A 20616-nucleotide genomic window follows, 5' to 3' on the forward strand; every position below is an offset into this window, starting at 1 on the left:
CCCATCTAGCAGCTGCCCCAGGCGTGCTGCCCCCCAGTACTTCCTGCTATGCTTTCCTCCTCTACTGGCATTATATGCTCTGGTGCCCCACCATCACAATGCTGTATTTGCCATATAGCTAAATTAGGCGCTTGCATAGGGTAGCATATAAATGCTTTTATGCTAATTCTTATTTGTTTTGCTCCTAGATCTTTACCAATCAGCTATTTCCCCCATTAAAATAATGGAGGTGGTGATGAGGGGCTTTCTGATTTCTGGTGTATTATCTCAAACTGCCCATGGTACAATCAACTCTAGATATAGCCCAACCATGCCACTTGGCATCCGCTAGTGATCTGCCTTTCCCCCACAGCCCACCACCCTTTATATCCATTTCCTCATCCAGCACCCTCCGGACCTGCCCCCTCCCTCCCCTCCATTAGCATCTAGCAGCCAATGGTGCTTTACCCATCACCTACCCAACACCCCCATATGTACATAAACACATTGAGTAATATATAACGTTTATTTATATAGCATCAATGTGTGCCCAGAGCTCAACAAGTCTACATTCAATGTTGCTTAAGTAGTTTGTTATACATTCACTTGAGTTTGGGCATGTTATTAGTACTCTGTATGTGAGCAACCTGTTCAGATTGAGCACAAACATGTTTTATATTCAGTAATATTTATCTTACAATTTGCAACCTGGTGCATGCGATTGGACGGTGTTACATTGGAAGGTTGTTTTGTTTTTTTTTGTTCGTTATTGATTATTGGACAGTTGTCTGAGTGAAAATGCCAATTCCACTTCAGTTGCTTTTCTCCCCAGAAATCAGCTGACATGTTTTTTTGACCTCCTGCGATTGAGCTTCATGTTCCTATTCTCTAACTCTCTTGGTTTAGCATCAGATTATGAACCCATTTTCCTCTCTAGCAGTGTTCCTTGCAGCTTTGTAGTAAATGCTGACAATTTATATACAGTAACAATACATACCTGCAAAAGAAGAGCAGAGACTGGCAGTTTTAGGTCTGTTTTCTCTTTATTTATTTTTTTGTAAAATGTCAAGGAATTGTGTAAAGCATCAAGGTGTTCTGTTTATTTACAATTTTTTTGGCCATTATAATTTAGAAAAACAAACTGCATAATAACCGTAAGGTTTTTTTTTATATAACTATACGCTGGGAAAATGTTGGAAAAACACGTGAAAACTGATGTGCGTCTTAGTGATTTTTTTTTTTTTAACATGTACTAATGCTTGTCATACATTGTAGTTTTACTAGTACAATTTATTTTACTGGCAAATGCAGCCATAAAATATAGAACTGTACCATAACGCGTGCGTGTTCTATTTTTGAATGTGATTTTATTGAGATTATTAACATGTGAAAAGTAGTAAAAGTGAACAGCTATGAATAAGCCCTAAAATAGACATAGCTAATGTAAATGGATAATGTGACTTGTTGTCAGCAGGGTGTCTGGAGCAGCATGGGGTCTTTGTTGGGGGACTTTCCTCTAGCAGGTCATGCTTTTAGGATATCCCATGTACAGGTGATTGGGCTAGTGTGCTCCATCTATTCCCACAAAGGGAAATTCACAATGCACTACTTGTTGGGGTATACATGGATTGTATATCAGAAACTGTCCAAGATGTATATTTTTGTATGTGTGTTTTTCACAGTGCAGTGTCGCATGTTGTGAGAGAGGGTGATTGGGGGGCTGCATGATGTTTCCATGTAAGCAGTTATTAGCTTCCTAGACTGGTGTGCTGACAACAAGTTGATGTAGTTGGATAAACACCAAGCTAATTAAGAGGAGGACCACGTGCTCTCTTATAGGCTGCCAATGGTAGCTGTTATACAATGTATCATCCCCTTCCTGAGTTTGTCTCCAGACTGAGAGATTAGAATCTGATTAGTTACTATGAGTAACACCACCTTTTTTTCCTTTTGTACCACTTTTCACTAGCAGCAAACAAGCAGTTGTCGGTGTTACTGGTGTCAAACATGCTGACTGGGCAGCACAGTGGCATAGTGGTTAGCACTTCTGCCTTGCAGCACTGGGGTCATGAGTTCAATTCCCGACCGTGGCCTTATCTGTGTGGAGTTTGTATGTTCTCCCCATGTTTGCGTGGATTTCCTCCGGGTGCTCCGGTTTCCTCCCACACTCCAAAAACATACTGGTAGGTTAATTGGCTGCTAACAAATTGACACGTCTTTGTGTGTCTGTGTGTGTGTTAGGGAATTTAGACTGTAAGACCCAATGGGGCAGGGACTGATGTGAGTGAGTTCTCTGTACAGCGCTGCGGAATTAGTGGCGCTATATAAATAAATGGTGATGATGACTGTGTTGCATATATGCTGGTTAATAGTTGTGTTCTAGATTAGTAGTATTTATAAATGAGAGCTTGCATTCTACCAGGCATTAAGAGCACATGACAGTATTACCTGCATTGTTTCCACAGAGATGGCTTGTCTGTGTATTACAACAGTGCCTGACCGCTCCTAATCAATGGCAACGCAGGCTAAGTGTAATGTGAGTTAGTGTTCCTGTCACCCAGCTGTAGTACTGAGCAATATTTGTGTTTTAATGGATTTCTACTTTGTATATGATGCATAAATGTATCCACTTGAAAATGTGATCATTGGACATGCGGACTATAAATCCTGTAAAAGTGCCATATTTGTATTTTTAATTTTTTTTTTGCAAGCACTTTTCATCTGGTATATAAAAGTCTAGAATCATGAGACTGACACTTTCAGTTTTGATTGTTTTGGTTTTTTTTTGTAGGGGGGTTGTATGAATGTTGTAGAATATTTTTTTTTTTTTTATATTAACAAAAAATGTTTAAAAAAAGCAATTTCTGTTTACAAACTTCCCCCACAGCACTCCCGTGATCAAATTGCACAGATCTGGTTGTTCTGCGGTTAGGCAATTTGATCACATAGTATAGGGCCAAATTAATTGTATTTAACAAATGGCTGCACTGACAGCGTTCACCTCACACTGGAACTGTCTACATCCAAATGCAGCTCGTCCTGATTGGAACCAGATTAGTATAGCTTGTTATTTTGGGAATGCACACACTTCCTTCTAAGTCCCGACACGATACGCACATCACACATTGAGAGAGTTGCTGACTCCTACACGACCAGACAAGAAAACGGAATCCACGCTAAATCCTACTTCCCTTTGCATAATATAGAAAATGTTGTATCCATAATGATTGTGAAAATATAAAAAAAACGGCTTGCTAAAATATATATAAATCACGCAATTTTATTGTTGGAGTATAATCGGTGATTATCAATCACTGAGTGCATAAATACACTTTCAATATAAACAGCCACTTGTATAAAGTGCTTATAAGGTAGTATGTAACTGATCGGTGGTAAATGACATAGTATTTAGCGGAACAACAATTGTATCCATTAATTACTGTAACTTGACGTTTAAGTAAACGCAGTTGATAGGGAATGCTATTGTGGAGGATTATAGAGCCGTTCAATGATATTCAAGTAAACTCTCAATGAACAAAGGTATTATGTCTGTATGTTTTGAAACTCCTAGATCTAACCCCACTTAGGAACCATTAAAGTCCTATATCACATTGGAATCAAGCAAGCTGCTAAATTGGATATATCCAACCAAGTTGGAGCAGACCAACCGTTCCAGTCCTGCTCTTGAGACAATACCTGAGTCATGTAGTCTGTAAGGCAGTGGTCAGGGAACAGGGGGTAAATTACCCTAAATGGGGTAAAAATTTAATTTCTGGGGGGTAATGTTGCCGATTCACATGCTGTCAGTTGGAATGTAGACCCCTTTAAATGTGAAATTGCTGTTGTACCAGAAGAACCTGAATGGTTGGCAGAGGCACTTCTTGAGCTTCGATGCAATAATAAAGCACGTATTGCATTTGAAAACAAATCAGATCTGTCATATTTTTTGGATGTCAACAGCTGCAAAGGCATTCAAAATTGCACATGAGGAGGCAGTCAAAAAGTTGCTGCCTTTTGCAACAACCTACCTTTGTGAACAAGGATTTTCCACTGTAACGAACATAAAAACAAAGCAGAGAAATTGATTGGATGCTGAAAACTGTATCCAAATTGCTCTGACATCAAAATGCCCCAATATTGATGTTCTCGTATCAAAAATGAAGCAACATCATTTCTCCAAAACCTGAAGTTTTGAAGTTGAAGCTTTCAAAGAAATTTTGAATAGATTCAATAAAATCTTGAATTCCAATAATTAATAATATATGATTTCCTTCCTTTCAAATCAAGGGGGTAACGTCGGCGTATCTAAATATATTTGGGGGTAAAAGGTAAAAAAGTTCCCTGACCCCTGCTGTAAGGGGTGTGTGCAGCCCAAAGCGGATCTCCCTGATATGTCGACGGGCTAGTCCACCATAAACATCTGCATCAAAGCACCTAGAATTGTGCTTTCATCAGTGTAGTCTGTTGTGCTGCACAGATCTGTGGTTACATTCAGTTACCATGAGCTGTAATTTAGTGAATGTATAATTCCTGTTGGCTGATTCTTTCCTGTTGATCCAGCTCACATTTTGTCTTATGTTATTGTACATGTAAAACTATTTTATTTAATGTGTGTTCAGATAAACAACTATTAAAGTTGTACCTATCAATTAAACACAGCGGAGGAAGCAGCTTTGTTGGCCGAACCAATATTCAGCCTATCAATCCACTAAGAAACTAGTGACGTCACTGAGGCATAAGGCAGAGTTCTGGCATTAGTTCCTTGTCAATTGATATGCTCCATTGTCATGAATGTTCGCTCATCCAACATGGCTGTCTCCACTGTGTATAGGCAACAAGTCTACATTTAGGGGGGTATCAATTGGGCCGCTGAACATTGCATCTGCGCAGATTTCCGGGTACTACGGTACCCCAGCATTGCCAAATTTTCTGCAGAGCTCTATGGGGTGCAAGGAGAAATACGCATTGTTACATCGCTGCAGGAAGCCCCCGCGACCGTTCTGGAGGTACTCCATGGACAATCAAATTTCCCCCTTAATTTTAATAAACTATTTGAGTATTGTCTGTTTTTGTTTAAAAGTTCTTCAACAATATTTGTTGTTATTCTGATATTTTCTATCGGAAAAACAAATATTGTTGAAGAACTTTTAAACAAAAACAGACAATACTCAAATAGTAACTTTAACCTACTTGTTACCTGAGGGATCTGCAGTTTTATAACTTTGTCTTGCACCACGTGTGGGGGTTTGATTCAGATTTGGGCTGGGTCCTGCACCCTTTCAGCAGACACTTCCATTGACTGTCTGAAGGCTTCATTAGCTCTCTGCTTGTCTCTACGTGCAGTTCCGCTTTGTTCTGTTCTGAAATGCAAATGAACACAGGGCCTCCCAGACACTAACCAGACTTTTCTGTCTACTAATTGAGTTTGGAAAATAAAAGCGCTAATGATTGAGCGTGCAGGAGTTTGATGGTTCTCTTTTATTCAGCATGGTTAATGAAGTTTGGCTTCTTTGCTCTTGTGTTTTCTTTTGCACTCTGGGTCACATCTAAAGTCTAGCTGATGGGAACATGATGTGTAAAAGTGTGCTTTAGGGGTTATTTATGTTCTTTTTTTTGTTTTTATGTTCATTAAGCTTGCAGTAAGATTTTCACCATGGACTAAATCAGTTACTTGATGTGGATAGGTATTGCGTGCATTTACAAAGCTCATCCCTGTGATTCAGTTGATATCCTTTCTGTCACTTAGGTATGCCCTTGCCTTCTGGTGACAAGGATGGCACAGGTTGCAGAATGTCAAATAATACAAACAGAGCAGAACAGCAGAAAGCTTACCCATCTGTAGAATACTATGATAATAGATTCAATTTAAATACTCTTGTGTTGTTTTTTTGGTAAGAAATTGCGCAGCCAGCTCTTTTGTGGGTATCAGACTTTTAGTAAAGATACCCCATGTATTTGTATTTAGACCAGCAGTGGGCAACAGGCACCTGATTGACCCTTCACCTGTGAACCTCAGCCAGCTGTTTCCATCTTATTAGAATGAGGTCAGCTGACTTCAGCGCCACGTGACCTCTGCGCAGGGAGCTGACACAGGGTACTCCAAGGAGGCGGACGTATTCTCTCCCTCCCTCTTCTGTGCGGCCGCCCCTTTGAAGGCTGGAGGGCAGCACCCCTATCATGGTGCCCCTCATTGATATAGACCATGTAATATTGACTTTTCTGTGAGTCTCTTGTCACATTTCTTCCAGTAAATGTTGTAGATGTGTTCTGGCTTGTGGAACACCGCCAGATAGATAGATATATAGATATAGATATATATATATATATATATATAATACCCCTCTGAAAGGGCCATATCTGATTGCTATGGGGGACAGCAGTCTGTTCCTGTGCACCAGTTTTCATAAATGTCGTCATCATCATCACCACTTATTTATATAGAGCCACTGATTCCGCACCGCTGTACAGAGAACTCATTCACATCAGTCCCTGCCCCATTGGAGCTTACAGTCTTAATTCCCTAATATATGCACATACACAGAGAGACAGACAGACTAGGGTCAATTTTGATAGCAGCCAATTAACCTACTAGTATGTTTTTGAAGCATGGGAGGAAACTGGAGCACCCGGAGGAAACCCACGCAAACACAGGGAGAACATACAAACTCCACACAGATAAGGACATGGTCGGGAATTGAACTCGTGACCCCAGTGCTGTGAGGCAGAAGTGCTAACCACTTAAATGTCCCCATTGTTTTCAAAATACACATTAAGTAACGGTTTGTAAAGTTTTTATTTTCTTTACAGTTTCTTGAGATATCTAAGCTCCAAATATTAATTAAAGGAAGAATGTTTTAAAAATATCAGAAATGCTACCCATTAGATGCCAAGTGTAAAGGAAGTGTACCATTGTGTATAATAATGTGTCTAGTGTTAAGTCTGATAGAGCTTGTTATAGGGTTAAAAGTTTACACCCTAATTATAGGATGTGAGTACTTTTATATGTGTTTGAGTAAAGCTGCTCTTCCTGAAAAACAGATCTTAAATCAGAACTGTATGTTTCTTGGAAATTCTCGGCTATGTTCCTCTTATACATGTTTCCATTACACGGTCTAGATATGTGAGCTCACGGCGGCACTTATAAAACTTTACTGCCGCGTGCAAACACCTCATATTGTTATATCTGTTTACTGTTTTACAGGTTCTTCTGTCTGACATTGTGTGCACAACTTGTATATACATGTAATTTTGCCGTGCAGGTTGAATAGCCGTTATGTTTGTCGGGTTACTTAAAGTTTATCCGTCGCCTACACACAGAGGAGGCTGCTGTTGTGTGAGCAGGACTAACGTTCATGACGTTGCAACACTTTGTACCACACGCCTCAGCGATGACCCTTGGGGCTATATTTACTAAACTGCGGGTTTGAAAAAGTGGAGATGTTGCCTATAGCAACCAATCAGATTCTAGCTGTCATTTTGTAGGATGCGCTAAATAAATGAAAGCTAAGATCTGATTGGTTGCTATAGGCAACATCTCCACTTTTCCAAACCCGCAGTTTAGTAAATCTAGCCCTTGCTCCTATTTCAGCTAGGAACCTGCATTTATGTAAACAACATGGCTGCCTCCGCTGTAGGTGCAGCAGATACATGCTAAGCTAGTAATTCTAACCCTCATGATTGTAACTCATAGCAATTTTTTTTTAGATAGCAAGGATAATGCTGTTATCCATATATAATGCTGTTGTGCTGTCCACATTGGATACAACTGTTTATGGACCAGTTTTGTGTCAACTGTCAATTCCCATGTATTTGTATTTAGACCCTATTATTGATCTGTATTTAGACCCTGTAATATTGATATATCTGCAAATCTCTAGCTCACATTCCTTCCAGCAAATGTTGTGAGTTGTAGCCGTTTTTTGGCAAAAAAAAAGCCTGTGCTGTCTGCATTGGATAAAATTAACATTATTAGAATTTATGAAATCATGAACTTGTTGTGTGTGTGTTTGTTTTTGTCCATAACTGTGTAACTGTCTTTGCTAGTCCTTAGTATACATTAACAGCACTTTAATGTCTGGGCAATTCACGGCAGGTTAAAATGTAGCTATTAAAGGAGTTTACTACTTTAATATTTAGTTTTATTAAATTCCTTCCCAGTAATGGTACTTTGGTACGTGATTCTTGCCTGGGACCTGCACCGTTTGCAGTGTCCTGACTGACATATAGCTGTAATCTCTGCTGTTCAGGCACTTGGTAGTAGGGGGAACTGACACAGTGACTCTAATGGAAAGCCTTAGAGCAGGCCTGTCCAACCTGCGGCCCTTCAGGTGTTGTGAAACTACAAGCCCCAGCATGCTTTGCCAGTAGACAACCAGTTGATAGCTGGAAGGGCATGCTGGGACTTGTAGTTTCACAAAACCTGGAGGGCTGCAGGTTGGACAGGCCTGCCTTAGAGCTTCCTGCTACAGAGAGAACCAAACACCACAGAAGATGAACTGCAGAGATCATGGCTATATGTAAGTCCCGAGAAACTGCTTAATACATGGGAGTGACCGTCATCAAAGTACTATTACTGGGAAGGTAGCGGAATAACTGAAATTACTTTTTCAGTGTTAACCTGATCTTCCACTGTGACTCCTGTTTAGAAAGTAAAGTAACTAGTCACATTAGACTCCTGAAGTACCTCCCACATCTTTCAGGCGATGTCCTAATAGTATCTGATACAGATCACAGCAAATCAGTGTCAGCTTTTTGAGGTCAATGGTCCTTCCCCTTTAGATCAATCTACACAATGCATGTCTGCAAACCTGTCAGTCTCTCTGTGTGCTGTGTGACAACCTGCAGCATATAAGCACACTGGTTATTTCATGTATAGTATTCAGCTCTGTAATACGCAGTAATTTGTTTGTGTGTGTATGTATATATCTATATCAAATATTGGCTTTATTTACCCCTTTAAAGGGGGGAGGGGGTTTTAAAGAGGGAGAGCTGTGCATTTGAAATGGTGGAATATGTCCGTCTCTTGCTACTAGTGTTACAACAGAGCGATTTTGGGCTTTGCTATTAAAATTGTATATGTAAAACCTAAAAACAAAAGACTGTCACTATTTAAACCTTGTCCTGTGGACTATCTTGTTGCCAGACAACTTTAAAACACAAAATGAGTATCTGTCTGGATCTATCTAAGAAATAAAACCATTATTGCAGAGGCTTCCTTTGTTTGTTTTATAGTTTTATACTGACTTATTACGCTCCTCTTTATGCTGCCATCTGAGAACATAGTGTAATAAATAAGCTGACATTTAATTAACATGCATTTAGCACCACTGAACACCTAAAGATTGAATATACCCCAAATACAAGCTCCTATACAAGAGCTACAGGTAAAATTCCCAGATCTAGAGGGAAGTTCCCGGAGTGTCAGAACTGAACATCTTTAAGATAAAAGTTGAGCTCGCAGAGGAAGATTTCTTTTTTTGTTCTCATACGCACATATCGGATATCTGTAAGGTTGGTTTAAGGACAGACTGTGTCATCCCATCTCTCTTTGAAATGTCTGAGAAGTGAGAGAGCCAGTTTGCATTCCTTGCATAGCAAATGTCATTACAGTGTCAAATATCTCATGTCTAGGTGTGAGAACTTTGTACATATTCTCTTTCAAGCACCTGATTAATAAAGTTAGAACTCCCGCCTCAGAGGGTACATTTATACAGGATTTAACCTATAACCTCCAGTCATTGTCTGACTTTTGGATACATAAAAACATATGTCTGGTTACTGCAGCTTTGCACTTTAGTGAATAACCCTCATTGTTTGGTAGACAAGTATTGTTTCATGATAATTTGGTCCAGGGTATATGTTTGGTATAATTTTTCCTAAATTATTGAAGCAAGCAATATAATGGCTACCACTCATTTTAGAAAAGCAAAAATGTTCTGCTGCGGACAAAATTTGATTGTGCTGAACACCCAGAGCAGGTAGATGCATGGCTGCAGTGACCACAACCTCTCCCTAGGGGGCGGTTGGATCTTAGTCACCCAGCGGGGTTCACAGCTGTTCCCCTGTCATTCAGTTCAATTCATGTAGTCCAGATCTTTACTAAAAAAAGTAAAAGACATTGGCTCAGTCTCTGTGCCTTCTGTGTGGATAGTGCTTTAAAAACTGGGTCTTCCAAGATGGAAGGGAGTTTAAGTAAGGGGAGGATGAGCCTAATATTTTGTTTTGTTTTTCTCCAAAACGGTCCTGCCTCCTGTGGGTGTGTGCTTGGTTACTCTGTCTTCTCCTGATCGAGATATTCAAGTAACGGGTGGAACTCTGTGTATTTTTAGAAAATATCCTAAAATCTTAAAAAAAAAAAAAATCTATATTGAGCTTGAAACGTTTGCTACTGTGTGAGACTGCAGTGATTTTCTCTGCATTTAAGTGTTTTGAGGGCTATTTGGTGATTTTACATAAAAATGTAACCGTGTATACAATATCTTTTATTAGCATGTTTTTCCTTTTTATTTCCAGACATGGATGAGCACCCTGTAGGAGAACCTGGAATTCGGAATTACGCGACAATGTGGGATTATACTTTGGATAGCGGTCAGGCAGAATGTCTGAGTGACTGACGACATGGGTGTGAATGCTTCTAGCTACCCCCACTCGTGTTCCCCGAGGGTAGGGGGAAACGCACAGACACAGCAGACGTTTATAGGTAACCTGTCGCACTTTTCAGTATGTCTCAACTGAACTGAATAACATTTATTTATTTTGTGTAAATCCATTTGGTATTTTAAGAATCTGGGATTACCTTGAGAAGAATGGTGTGAGCGCCCATGTAATGCCAATGCTTGAAATTTCTGTACTGTTTACGTAGCGTATGAAGATCCTCAATTGAACTAATGTGAATATTTGGCAGCCGGTTTATATCCTGGATTTGTTAAAATGGACAAATCTTTCTAACATAAAAATACACTGGTGCCTTTAACAGCACAAAAAAAGGAATATTAAAAAAAAGTGTCCTAGTTATCTTTTCTGTCTGCTCTACCAAGCACGCTGGAAGGGGCCATCTTTCTTGTTGTTCAGATTAAAAATGACAATAACATAACATTCACTTTTCTGGAATAAATAGCTTAAATCAAATTTACAAAATAAATTAGTGTATAAAAGAGAGCTGCTAGTTTACCATGTTGCATTAAGTTTTTTTGTTTTTTTTAAACCCCTCCCTCCCTCCACTTCTGTGATGGCTTCTCCCCAGGGATCTGTCCACTTTGTGTAATTCAGTTTAATGATCCTGTGCATATCCCACCAGGATCCAGCTGTTTATAGCTCCCACATAGCTTCCCCCGCCAGTGCTCAGACAGGACTATGGCAGCTGGACAGCAGTTCTGATAACAAGTACAAGGATCCTGCCAAAATGAACTACCGAATAACGCCTGCACAACCAACCATAAGAGGTGTATTGTAGCTTTCACAGGGTGTATGCAAATGTCATGATAGGAAGTTAGATGTTTTACATTTTATATGACTGCATTGTCTATCTCACTGTAAAGTATTATCCAATATCATTCTCTGAATGGTCTGATGTTCACGTGTTCTGTTCATCATCATCATCATCATTTATTTATATAGCGCCACTAATTCCGCAGCACTGTACAGAGAACTCATTCACATCAGTCCCTGCCCCATTGGAGCTTACAGTCTAAATTCCCTAACACACACACAAACACACACACACACACACACACAGACAGGGCGACACACAGACACACAGACAGACAGGGCGACAGACAGACAGTGACTAGGGTCAATTTTTGATAGCAGCCAATTAACCTAGCAGTATGTTTTTGGCGTGTGGGAGGAAATCGGAGCACCCGGAGGAAACCTACGCAAACACGGGGAGAACATAAAAACTCCACACAGATAAGGCCTATGGTTGGGAATCGAACTCATGACCCCAGTGCTGTGAGGCAGAAGTGCTAACCACTAGGCCACTGTTCGCCCATGGTACATTTTATGGCATTCACAGAATGACCCTGGAATAGTGAGATGGGCTCAGTACTGACTGTTTTTTTGGTCTGTTGGGTGTTTGTAAAAACCAAAGCAGTGTTCAATGACCATCATATGTTTGAGCGTACCATTACCTTGTGCTTTTATTGGCTGCTTTCTGTTATGAGGCAACTGTATTGTAGGTTGAGTCTTACCTTAAACATTCTGATTACCTTTGTTCTGGGACTTGTACAATATTCAGGATAATATTCTCACATATGTAAGACACTGATGGGGGTTTTTTATTCTTCTTCTAGGAACATCCTCTTACTCGCATCAAGGTTATGGCTACGAGTCCAAGCTATACAGCCTTGACCATGGGCATGAAAAACCCCAAGACAAGAAAAAAAAAACCTCTGGCCTTGCCACGCTCAAAAAGAAATTCATTAAGCGTCGAAAATCCAGCAGGTCAGCGGATCACGCCAAGCAGATGAGAGAGCTGCTCTCTGGGTGGGATGTCAGAGACGTCAACGCACTGGTGGAGGAATACGAGGGAACGGCGGCCTTAAAAGAGCTGTCCCTGCAGGCCAACGTGTCACGGCCGGAAGCCAGAACTTTGCAGAAAGATATGGGTGACCTCTACGAATACAAATATTGTACCGATGTGGATCTAATATTCCAGGAGACCTGCTTTCCCGTACACCGTGCCATATTGGCAGCAAGGTGTCCTTTTTTTAAGAAGCTGCTCTCGTCCTCCCCAGAGTACGGGGCAGAAATCATTATGGATATTAATACCGCCGGCATTGACATGCCGATGTTCTCTGCCTTGTTACACTACCTGTACACTGGGGAGTTTGGCATTGAGGACTCCAGATTCCAGAATGTGGATATACTCGTGCAACTGAGTGAGGAATTCGGTACACCAAACTCCTTGGACATTGACATGCGTGGGCTGTTTGACTACATGTGCTACTACGACGCGGTGCTTAGCTTTTCCTCCGACTCCGAGCTGGTGGAAACGTACGGCGCTCAGAGCTGCTTAGATGAGGAGCTCCGAGCCCACAAAGCGATTCTCTCAGCCCGGTCTCCGTTCTTCCGCAACCTGCTGCAAAGGCGAATACGGACTGGGGAGGAGATTACGGACCGGACATTAAGGACTCCGACCAGAATCATTCTGGATGAATCCATCATACCAAAAAAATATGCAAAAGTCATTTTGCATTGCATGTACACGGATATAGTGGACCTGTCCTATGTCTTGCACTGTAGCCCATCGATAGGGAGCCTAAGTGAAGTGCAGGCTCTAGTAGCAGGAAAGCCAAATATGACTCGGGCTGAGGAGGCGATGGAGCTCTACCACATAGCTCTGTTCTTAGAGTTTAACATGCTTGCACAAGGTAGGTGGCTGGAAATCCCGTATGTCTTTGATGTATAGGAAGGCGTTCTCGATTATTGCTATATGCGGATAGGTTGGGAATTTTTGAAATATTAGTTAATGTATAGAAAATGTAAAATGTGTTGTCAGGGCCCAGGAGTAAACAGAACCCACTGTTTGTGTTTTACAGTGACTGCACACTTCAGAGGAAAACTTGTCACTTTAGAGATTGTAGATCTTTGCTTAGTATTCTGGGCACTGAATGTTTAATGTGGGGGAGACTTGGTGACTAGGTGTCAGTCTGCATATCGCACTATCCTCACTCCTGGGCTGCTTCCTTTATTCAGTGTCCTGCATGCCTGTAAAGTGAGGATACAGGGTGTGCTGTGTTTATGTTCTCTGCACAAGGCAGTATAGAAAATGTTTTCTCTTTATTTTTCGGGGGGTTATCAAGTTTTATACAAGTAATTGAGAGTAATACAGTTTTTGCATTGAAAACAATTTACATTGTAACAGAGTAACGCGAAGAAGACAACGCATATGAAAAAGTAAAGAGGCATATTCTAGTAATCAGAAGTGCTCTTGACATAACTTGTCAGGGAAGACAGACAAAAGAGAGGGAGGGGGTTGAAGGAATGGGGTGGAACAGTGGAAAGGGTATGTCATCATCACCATTTATTTATATAGCGCCACTGATTCCGCAGCGCTGTACAGAGAACTCATTCACGTAAGTCCCTGCCCCATTGGAGCTTACACCCACCCAGTACAGCATCCCTGGGATTCTGCTCCTCTTGCAGTGTATGTGGGTGGGCCCTCTCTGAGGTGGAGCAGACTGAACTGTTGGTGGCAATTGGGAATTGACGCTGCTAGTGAGAGGGTGATGCATTATACAGCTCATTAATCTGTGTTCTTTTAGATTAATTTATATATTTAATTGAAATATATTGTATTCTATACATTTAAGTAAAATAAAATGGGCTCTGTAAAATGAAAATTGAATTCTAGGTCTCCTTTACAAAGTGCTCAGTCACATGGAACAAATGGGTAGAGAGTGATAGTTTGGTCTAACGTGTTATATATATTGCATGTATGTGTATTATCTGTCATGTACAGTATAACTTTAACTGTATTCCCCCAACTTTATGTTGATAATGTAACTTCATAAAGTTAATATGGCCAAGCAGCCAGATCTGCCCAGTGCAATTGGTGGTTTGTTTTTTTGGTACACAGGACCTGTCAGGTTTTTTTTTATGTGGATACATCGGCTATGTAGTCTCGTACAGTATATTTGTGATAGTGTCCTTCTCCTTTTTGGAAAGAAAATGGCCCTTGGTGTTAAGAGGACTAATTTTACACTGTACAACACAATGTAGTGTGACCAGAGTGCGTCACACCAAGCGGCTTGGTCTACAGCACTTTATCCTCCATAGGATAAGGCCAACAGAATCCGGGTAATGATTGAGTACAGCTTAGTGTTCACAATATAATGTGTGTGGAAAGTGATGTCTTCACTCTCGCACTTTGAACCTGCTCTGTATGTTGAGTGGAAACACATGGGAGGTTGGCGTGCAGACTTCAAAAATAAAAGTCACATGCAGCTTGTAATAAACAGCACATGGAAGTAGACATCCGGACAAATAAACAAACGTCTCCTGTAAGCAGTAAATTTTAGACTCCGGCCATGAATATGTTCTTTCACTGATTTTATACATGTTTTCTTTCCGTGGATCCTTTCTGATAGGTTTAATGTATGGCAGCCCTGATTCTGGTCAGAGGGCAGTTTTATATTTGCCCCTATAGATTTGGACAGGCTGTCTTAGCACAGTGTTCTCAAATACCCCTCCACAGGTCATGATGTCAGAATTTCACAGCATGGGAATGTGATTGTTACCACAAACAAATAGGAACGGTCACCTGTGTATAATGTAACAGTGGAAGCCGGAGTTTATCATACATACTAGACAATGTTCTATCACTTCACATTCTGAACTGATCCAGACCCTAAATGAATGATTAATGTCGCTAGGCTCTCTGTTATCAGGCAGTATCACTGCACTGTGCAGGGGAGGCATTCTGCAGACCCCTTATAGGCGATGGACCCCCCTGTACGTAGACTTTAATACACTTTTTTTTATTGACAAATTAGGTTTGGAGTATAGTTACATTTTGTGAAGGTTGGGGGGGGGGGTTATTTTATTGCTGCACAGTAATGTTGACTTTGGCTATTTTAATTATATGTCCTCCCAGCATTCTTGCAATTAGATAGGCTTCCCGGTCGAATACGACCTGAAAGGAAAACAATGCCCCTTCCATAGTTACAGCACAAATGCTGGAATTCCTGACCCCATTGTCATTAAAGAGCCTTAGGCAGGGAGAAGCCTGAATGAGACATCACTGTGCGGATGGAGGAAGCAGCCATTGTACACCAGGAAAGGTCCCGGGATGTATACATATTATTGTATCTACTGCTGACAAGTATGCTTTCGTTTTTACATTTTTATGATAATTTCAGTTAAAAAAATGTACTGTTAAGAGATTAGCCACCGTAACTAATGATCCTACCGTGTCACCTTCCCAAGTGTCGTAATTTATTTATTTTAGCTTACACTTGCTGAGACATTCCAATGCTGATTGAGCTGGGTTTAAGAGTTCAAGAGACCCAGGTGGCACATTATATAATGGAACCTGGGACTGTTGCATATAGCATATTACACAGTGTCTGGGAGGGAGGAGAGCAGCAGATCAGTCAAATTGCCATGTAGACTGGGAGCAGGGCAGTGTACACTGTCTGTACATTAATCATTCGGTGCCGGAATCAATGGGTGATTATGAATAAGTTATATTCTAGGACAGGCGGTGGGAAGGAATGTGATATGGGTGTAGGGCTCCCTGTAGTAGTAGTAATGTCACTCATCATAATCTGACACTGCAATATAGAACGATTTATTTCATTTATATTAACGTTAGCTTGTTTTGATTGTTAATCCTGCCCACTATAAAAAGGTCTCAAAACTACTACGTACAAAGCATAAACTTTGGTTAAAGAATTTCTCCACCTTTTTAAATTGTTTGTTGTTTTTTTTTGTTTTTTTTTGGGGGTTTTTTTTTCTATTCAAGTCTGCGTCTGAGCATAATAAATATCAGTCTGTAGTAGAGACGTCAGCAATACTAACCATCTGCTGCGGTGCTGACCACATTGCTGGGATCACTGCACAGCGTTCCCGCTGGCTGCTGCATAACTCCCCAGACTCTGTGTGTGTTACTGTTCGTGTGCTAGGAGATGTGAACACAATTCCGCATATAGCCGTAATATAGGAGATCCCAACGAAGGGTTTTCAGCCTTGTGACCAGTGCTGGAACAGACACAACTAGTAGTTCAGCAGAAACTAACATGCGAGGGAAGAGGGAGGAATGTTAGAATGAAGTATAATTAAGTGGATGACCCCTTCAGTAGTGTAGCATATTCTGGTTCTAAATTACAACATGTGAATTGAAAGGAAATAAAGAAGTCTTTTAAAATGATCGAGGGAAAGCTCTGAAAACAAACACAAATAATAAAAAAAAAAATTGCATTATTCGACGCAGGGTCCTTCCATACGCTGCTCTGTGCTGCTCACATTACTGGTGCATGGTCGCTATTGTATCAGAAATATTAGTTGTTGATGAAATGTGAACAGGGAATTTATAAGATTTTCATACTGAGAGGGGTCAGGAAAGAATGTTCCTTTGGGTCCGTGCAGGGCCAGATTAAGGGAATGGAGGCCCCTGGGCTAAGGGGTGCTCCATTTCCCCGTGAGGGCCCCCTGTGATCCGAGCCGGTACCCCCCCCCCCCTCGGTGAGCCCCCAAGGCACTTACCCCCTTCTCCTGGCATTGCAGTCCTTCGCGCCGGGGAAGGACCGCAGTGAAAGTGCTCAGCAGCATTGATCGCGCCGGGGGTGCCCCCACCCCCGACCGATCAATACTGCTGCTGAGCACTTTCAATGGCCCCCTGGATGCCCGTGGCCCCTGGGCTGTAGCCCAGTTAGTCCTAGGGTTAATCCGGCCCTGGGTCCCTGTCTCTACAACTGGGTTTCTTTTGGGGGGTATTGGTGGTCCTAAATTTTTGTGTATGAATTGAAAGTTATGCTGGTATTTTATCTTCTGCTTATTTACCTGCTTTTCAGATATATACATTTTCAGCTAAGTTACCAGAAACTTGTAGCCCAGCTTTATTGGGGGGGTGGGATATGGATACGTAGGGTTGCTCAGTAAGTTCTATAGCTTGTGTTTTAGTGTTCTGTGCGCTAAAATAAATTGAAAACCACAGCACTGGATCGACACAGAATGTATATATGTGATTACACATGGTAGACCTGTGTCTGTCATGTTTAATCACATTTAAGGGTTGAAAAATGGTTTATAACTGTTATGTGTTGTATGCCTGTGCTCACGTGGCTGCACCAGTGCTCTGCTTTATCTCAATGTCCTCAGCTCCTCTCACCATAAGGTGCCCGGAGAGCAGACCTGATGGAAAACTTCACACAACTAGACAGAACTTGAAATATTTCACAATGTATTAACATTTGCTATGTGGCTTAATGTTTCTCATCAGTCATTGTTAGGCTGGGGAGAGACTGACTTCAGTGTCCTTCATTGAGATTACTGGACAGGTCTGTTGTGTGTAGGATATTCTCTCCATCAATAAACAACTTTATTTCAATAGTCTCAGTGCGATTAAGCTCCTGACACGCGTGCGTGCGTGCGTGCGTGTGTGTATATACGTATATATGTGTGTATATATATATATATATATATATATATATATATCACATATATATATCGCACACACACAAAAGCCAAGTTTTAGGGTTAGTGGTCCTTTAAGCTGACCATACACCACTATGGGCAATCTGATACACTTCAGAGACTGCCCTCTAATTTACAAGTAGTAATCTCAGTAATAAGGTGATAATAATTTAATCAAAGAAAGAGCTGCCTATCAGCAGGTATGTTACAAGCTATAACAATAAAGCAGGAAGGAGCTTGTGACCTCAGGTGAATGCTCGCAGGGCCACCTGCTGCCCACCACTGCCGTACATTGTCAGATGTATAAGACCAAAGTCTAGAAGCTCTCGCTGTTCGGCACTTGGGCCGAAAGACCGGATCACATGGCTTAGTTAGCACTTTTGTACGATGACCACATTGTCTGATTTTACCATCTATCCCAATGGTCATATTTTGGCTCCTCATCTGATGTTGATCGGGAGCAGTGGACTTTTTGTACCCACACATACTGCGATCTGCATTGTGTATGGTCACTTTAAATTGTTTACATGTTTTGAACTTAGGGGCTTTGTGTTTAGCTGCATCTGGTTGCTATGGGTTACAGCTTTGTGGTTATATTGGCCTCTTGGATGTTTTGAAATGAGCGGTGACTATTCCATACATTTTGTAGCTGGCCCTTTTTTTTGTTCCGCCCCTGGTATAGTTAATGTTGAGGAGGGGACGGATCTACATAGTCATGATGTGTCTAATTATCTTTCTGGCGTTACTGAAACTGAGAAGTGAAAATTGTGTTTTCCAGAGGGGAAGTTTTGTGTGGTTCCCGTCACTGTTCTGAGGCTTTAGGATCAGATAACTGCTCATTTGCAGATATAAATATAGATGCTACTTTGTCAGTCGTTTTAGCAGGGCTTGGATATTTTTGGGATATAAAAAGATGGTTCAGCTACTGTTTTATATCCTGACCGTGTCTAAGTAAGATTCCTTACGTCCAGTTTGGTACACAGACAATGGAGCATATATATATATTTATATTATACATCAATTATAATAATGTAATTTTATATCTGTGCATCAAAGGTTTGTACAGCGTACATTTATGTTTTGTCTGTAAAAGACTCTGCTGTGAGCATCTACCTTCCTCCCGCACAGGCTGCGAAGATATTATTGCAGAGAGCGTCTCTCTGGACACCTTAATCGCCATCTTGAAGTGGAGCTCTCAGCCCTACGGCTCCAACTGGGTTCACCGCCAAGCTTTGCACTTCCTGTGCGAGGAGTTCAGCCAGGTCATGACCTCCGACGTGTTCTATGAGCTTAACAAGGACCATCTGCTGACTGTAATACAGTCTGACTATCTCCAGGTACTCAGCACTTCAGATGTTTCCAAATGTGTAACTGATCTCTATATGTTCTGCTATATATACAGTTTTCTGTTGAATACACCTACCCACAAGAGATGTCCTACTGACAATATCCTTTTTTTTTGTTTTTTTTTTGTTTTCAAGGCGAGTGAACAGGATATTTTGAAATATCTCATTAAGTGGGGAGAATTTCAGCTGATGAAGAGAATTGCAGACAGAGGTGAGATACTATGATCTGTATAATGTAGTGTTCTGCAATACAACAACCTGTCTGTAGTTATACTCCAGACTTCTATCAAGAGAATGAAGACCACTTATTAGTACATAATACACTGAGATTATTGAATACATGTATAAAATGATTGTGTCTCGGAAGACAAACCTGGCTTTTGAAATCAATTTTAAAAAAGCATTTTAAGTGTTGTAGACAAACCAGTGTGTCATCAGCTTGTAAGTAGCTCGTAACCAGCTTACACCAGCTGACAAATCTCTGACAGCACTTTCTAGGGATAACTGCAGCACACACTACTAGATGTCCAATTAGAGTGCTCCTTGTGGCTGAACGGTGATGTTACACTCCTCCATTAGTTTCACCTCCCTAGATGTTAGTCTGGTAATTTTTTTTTAAAACTCCATATAGTTCAGTTCTGTGCACTTTCTTATCGGTAAGACACAACCTGTTAATGCCCATATATCTGTTTGCTTAAATAGTTGTCTAAATGGTGATGACTACTTTTGTCAGAACAGTCCACAATGCTAGTGCACAGGGAATGCAAAAAGTATTTTTTATAAATTTTTCATATAGCGCCTATATATTACACAGGGCTTTACAGAGAGCATTTAATCATTCACAACAGTCCTGCCCCAGTGGAGGGTACAGTCATTTCTCTACAGCACACATCTAGGGTTAATTTTGTCAGAAGCCGATTAACCATCCAGCATGTTTGGAATTTCTTCCCTGTATTTCAGAGCCTAATCTGTTGAGCGGGACGGCGCACAGTGTGAATAAGCGAGGGGTTAAACGGAGGGACCTGGACGTGGAGGAGCTGAAAGAGATATTATCTCCTCTGCTGCCTTTTGTCCGCATCGAACACATCTTACCCATGAACAGTGATGTGCTTTGTGACCCTGTAAGTGTCCTCTCCGATGAGTATATATTACCGGG

The 20616-nt window shown here is 41.0% G+C and overlaps 1 protein-coding gene across 1 annotated transcript in view; it reads left to right on the forward strand.

The window, feature by feature from the left end:
- The window catches only part of BTBD7 (BTB domain containing 7), a 38552-nt gene that overhangs the window by 962 nt on the left and 16974 nt on the right, over positions 1-20616 (forward strand). Inside the window, exons 2-6 of the mRNA XM_075192417.1 lie at positions 10492-10678; positions 12270-13349; positions 19243-19451; positions 19596-19671; positions 20421-20581. Of these exons, the coding sequence (XP_075048518.1) occupies positions 10597-10678; positions 12270-13349; positions 19243-19451; positions 19596-19671; positions 20421-20581 (1608 nt within the window). The 5' untranslated portion in view covers positions 10492-10596. The remainder of the gene's footprint in view (positions 1-10491; positions 10679-12269; positions 13350-19242; positions 19452-19595; positions 19672-20420; positions 20582-20616) is intronic.

The sequence above is a fragment of the Mixophyes fleayi genome, chromosome 12 (assembly GCF_038048845.1).
Source record: "Mixophyes fleayi isolate aMixFle1 chromosome 12, aMixFle1.hap1, whole genome shotgun sequence".
Taxonomy (NCBI): domain Eukaryota; kingdom Metazoa; phylum Chordata; class Amphibia; order Anura; family Limnodynastidae; genus Mixophyes; species Mixophyes fleayi.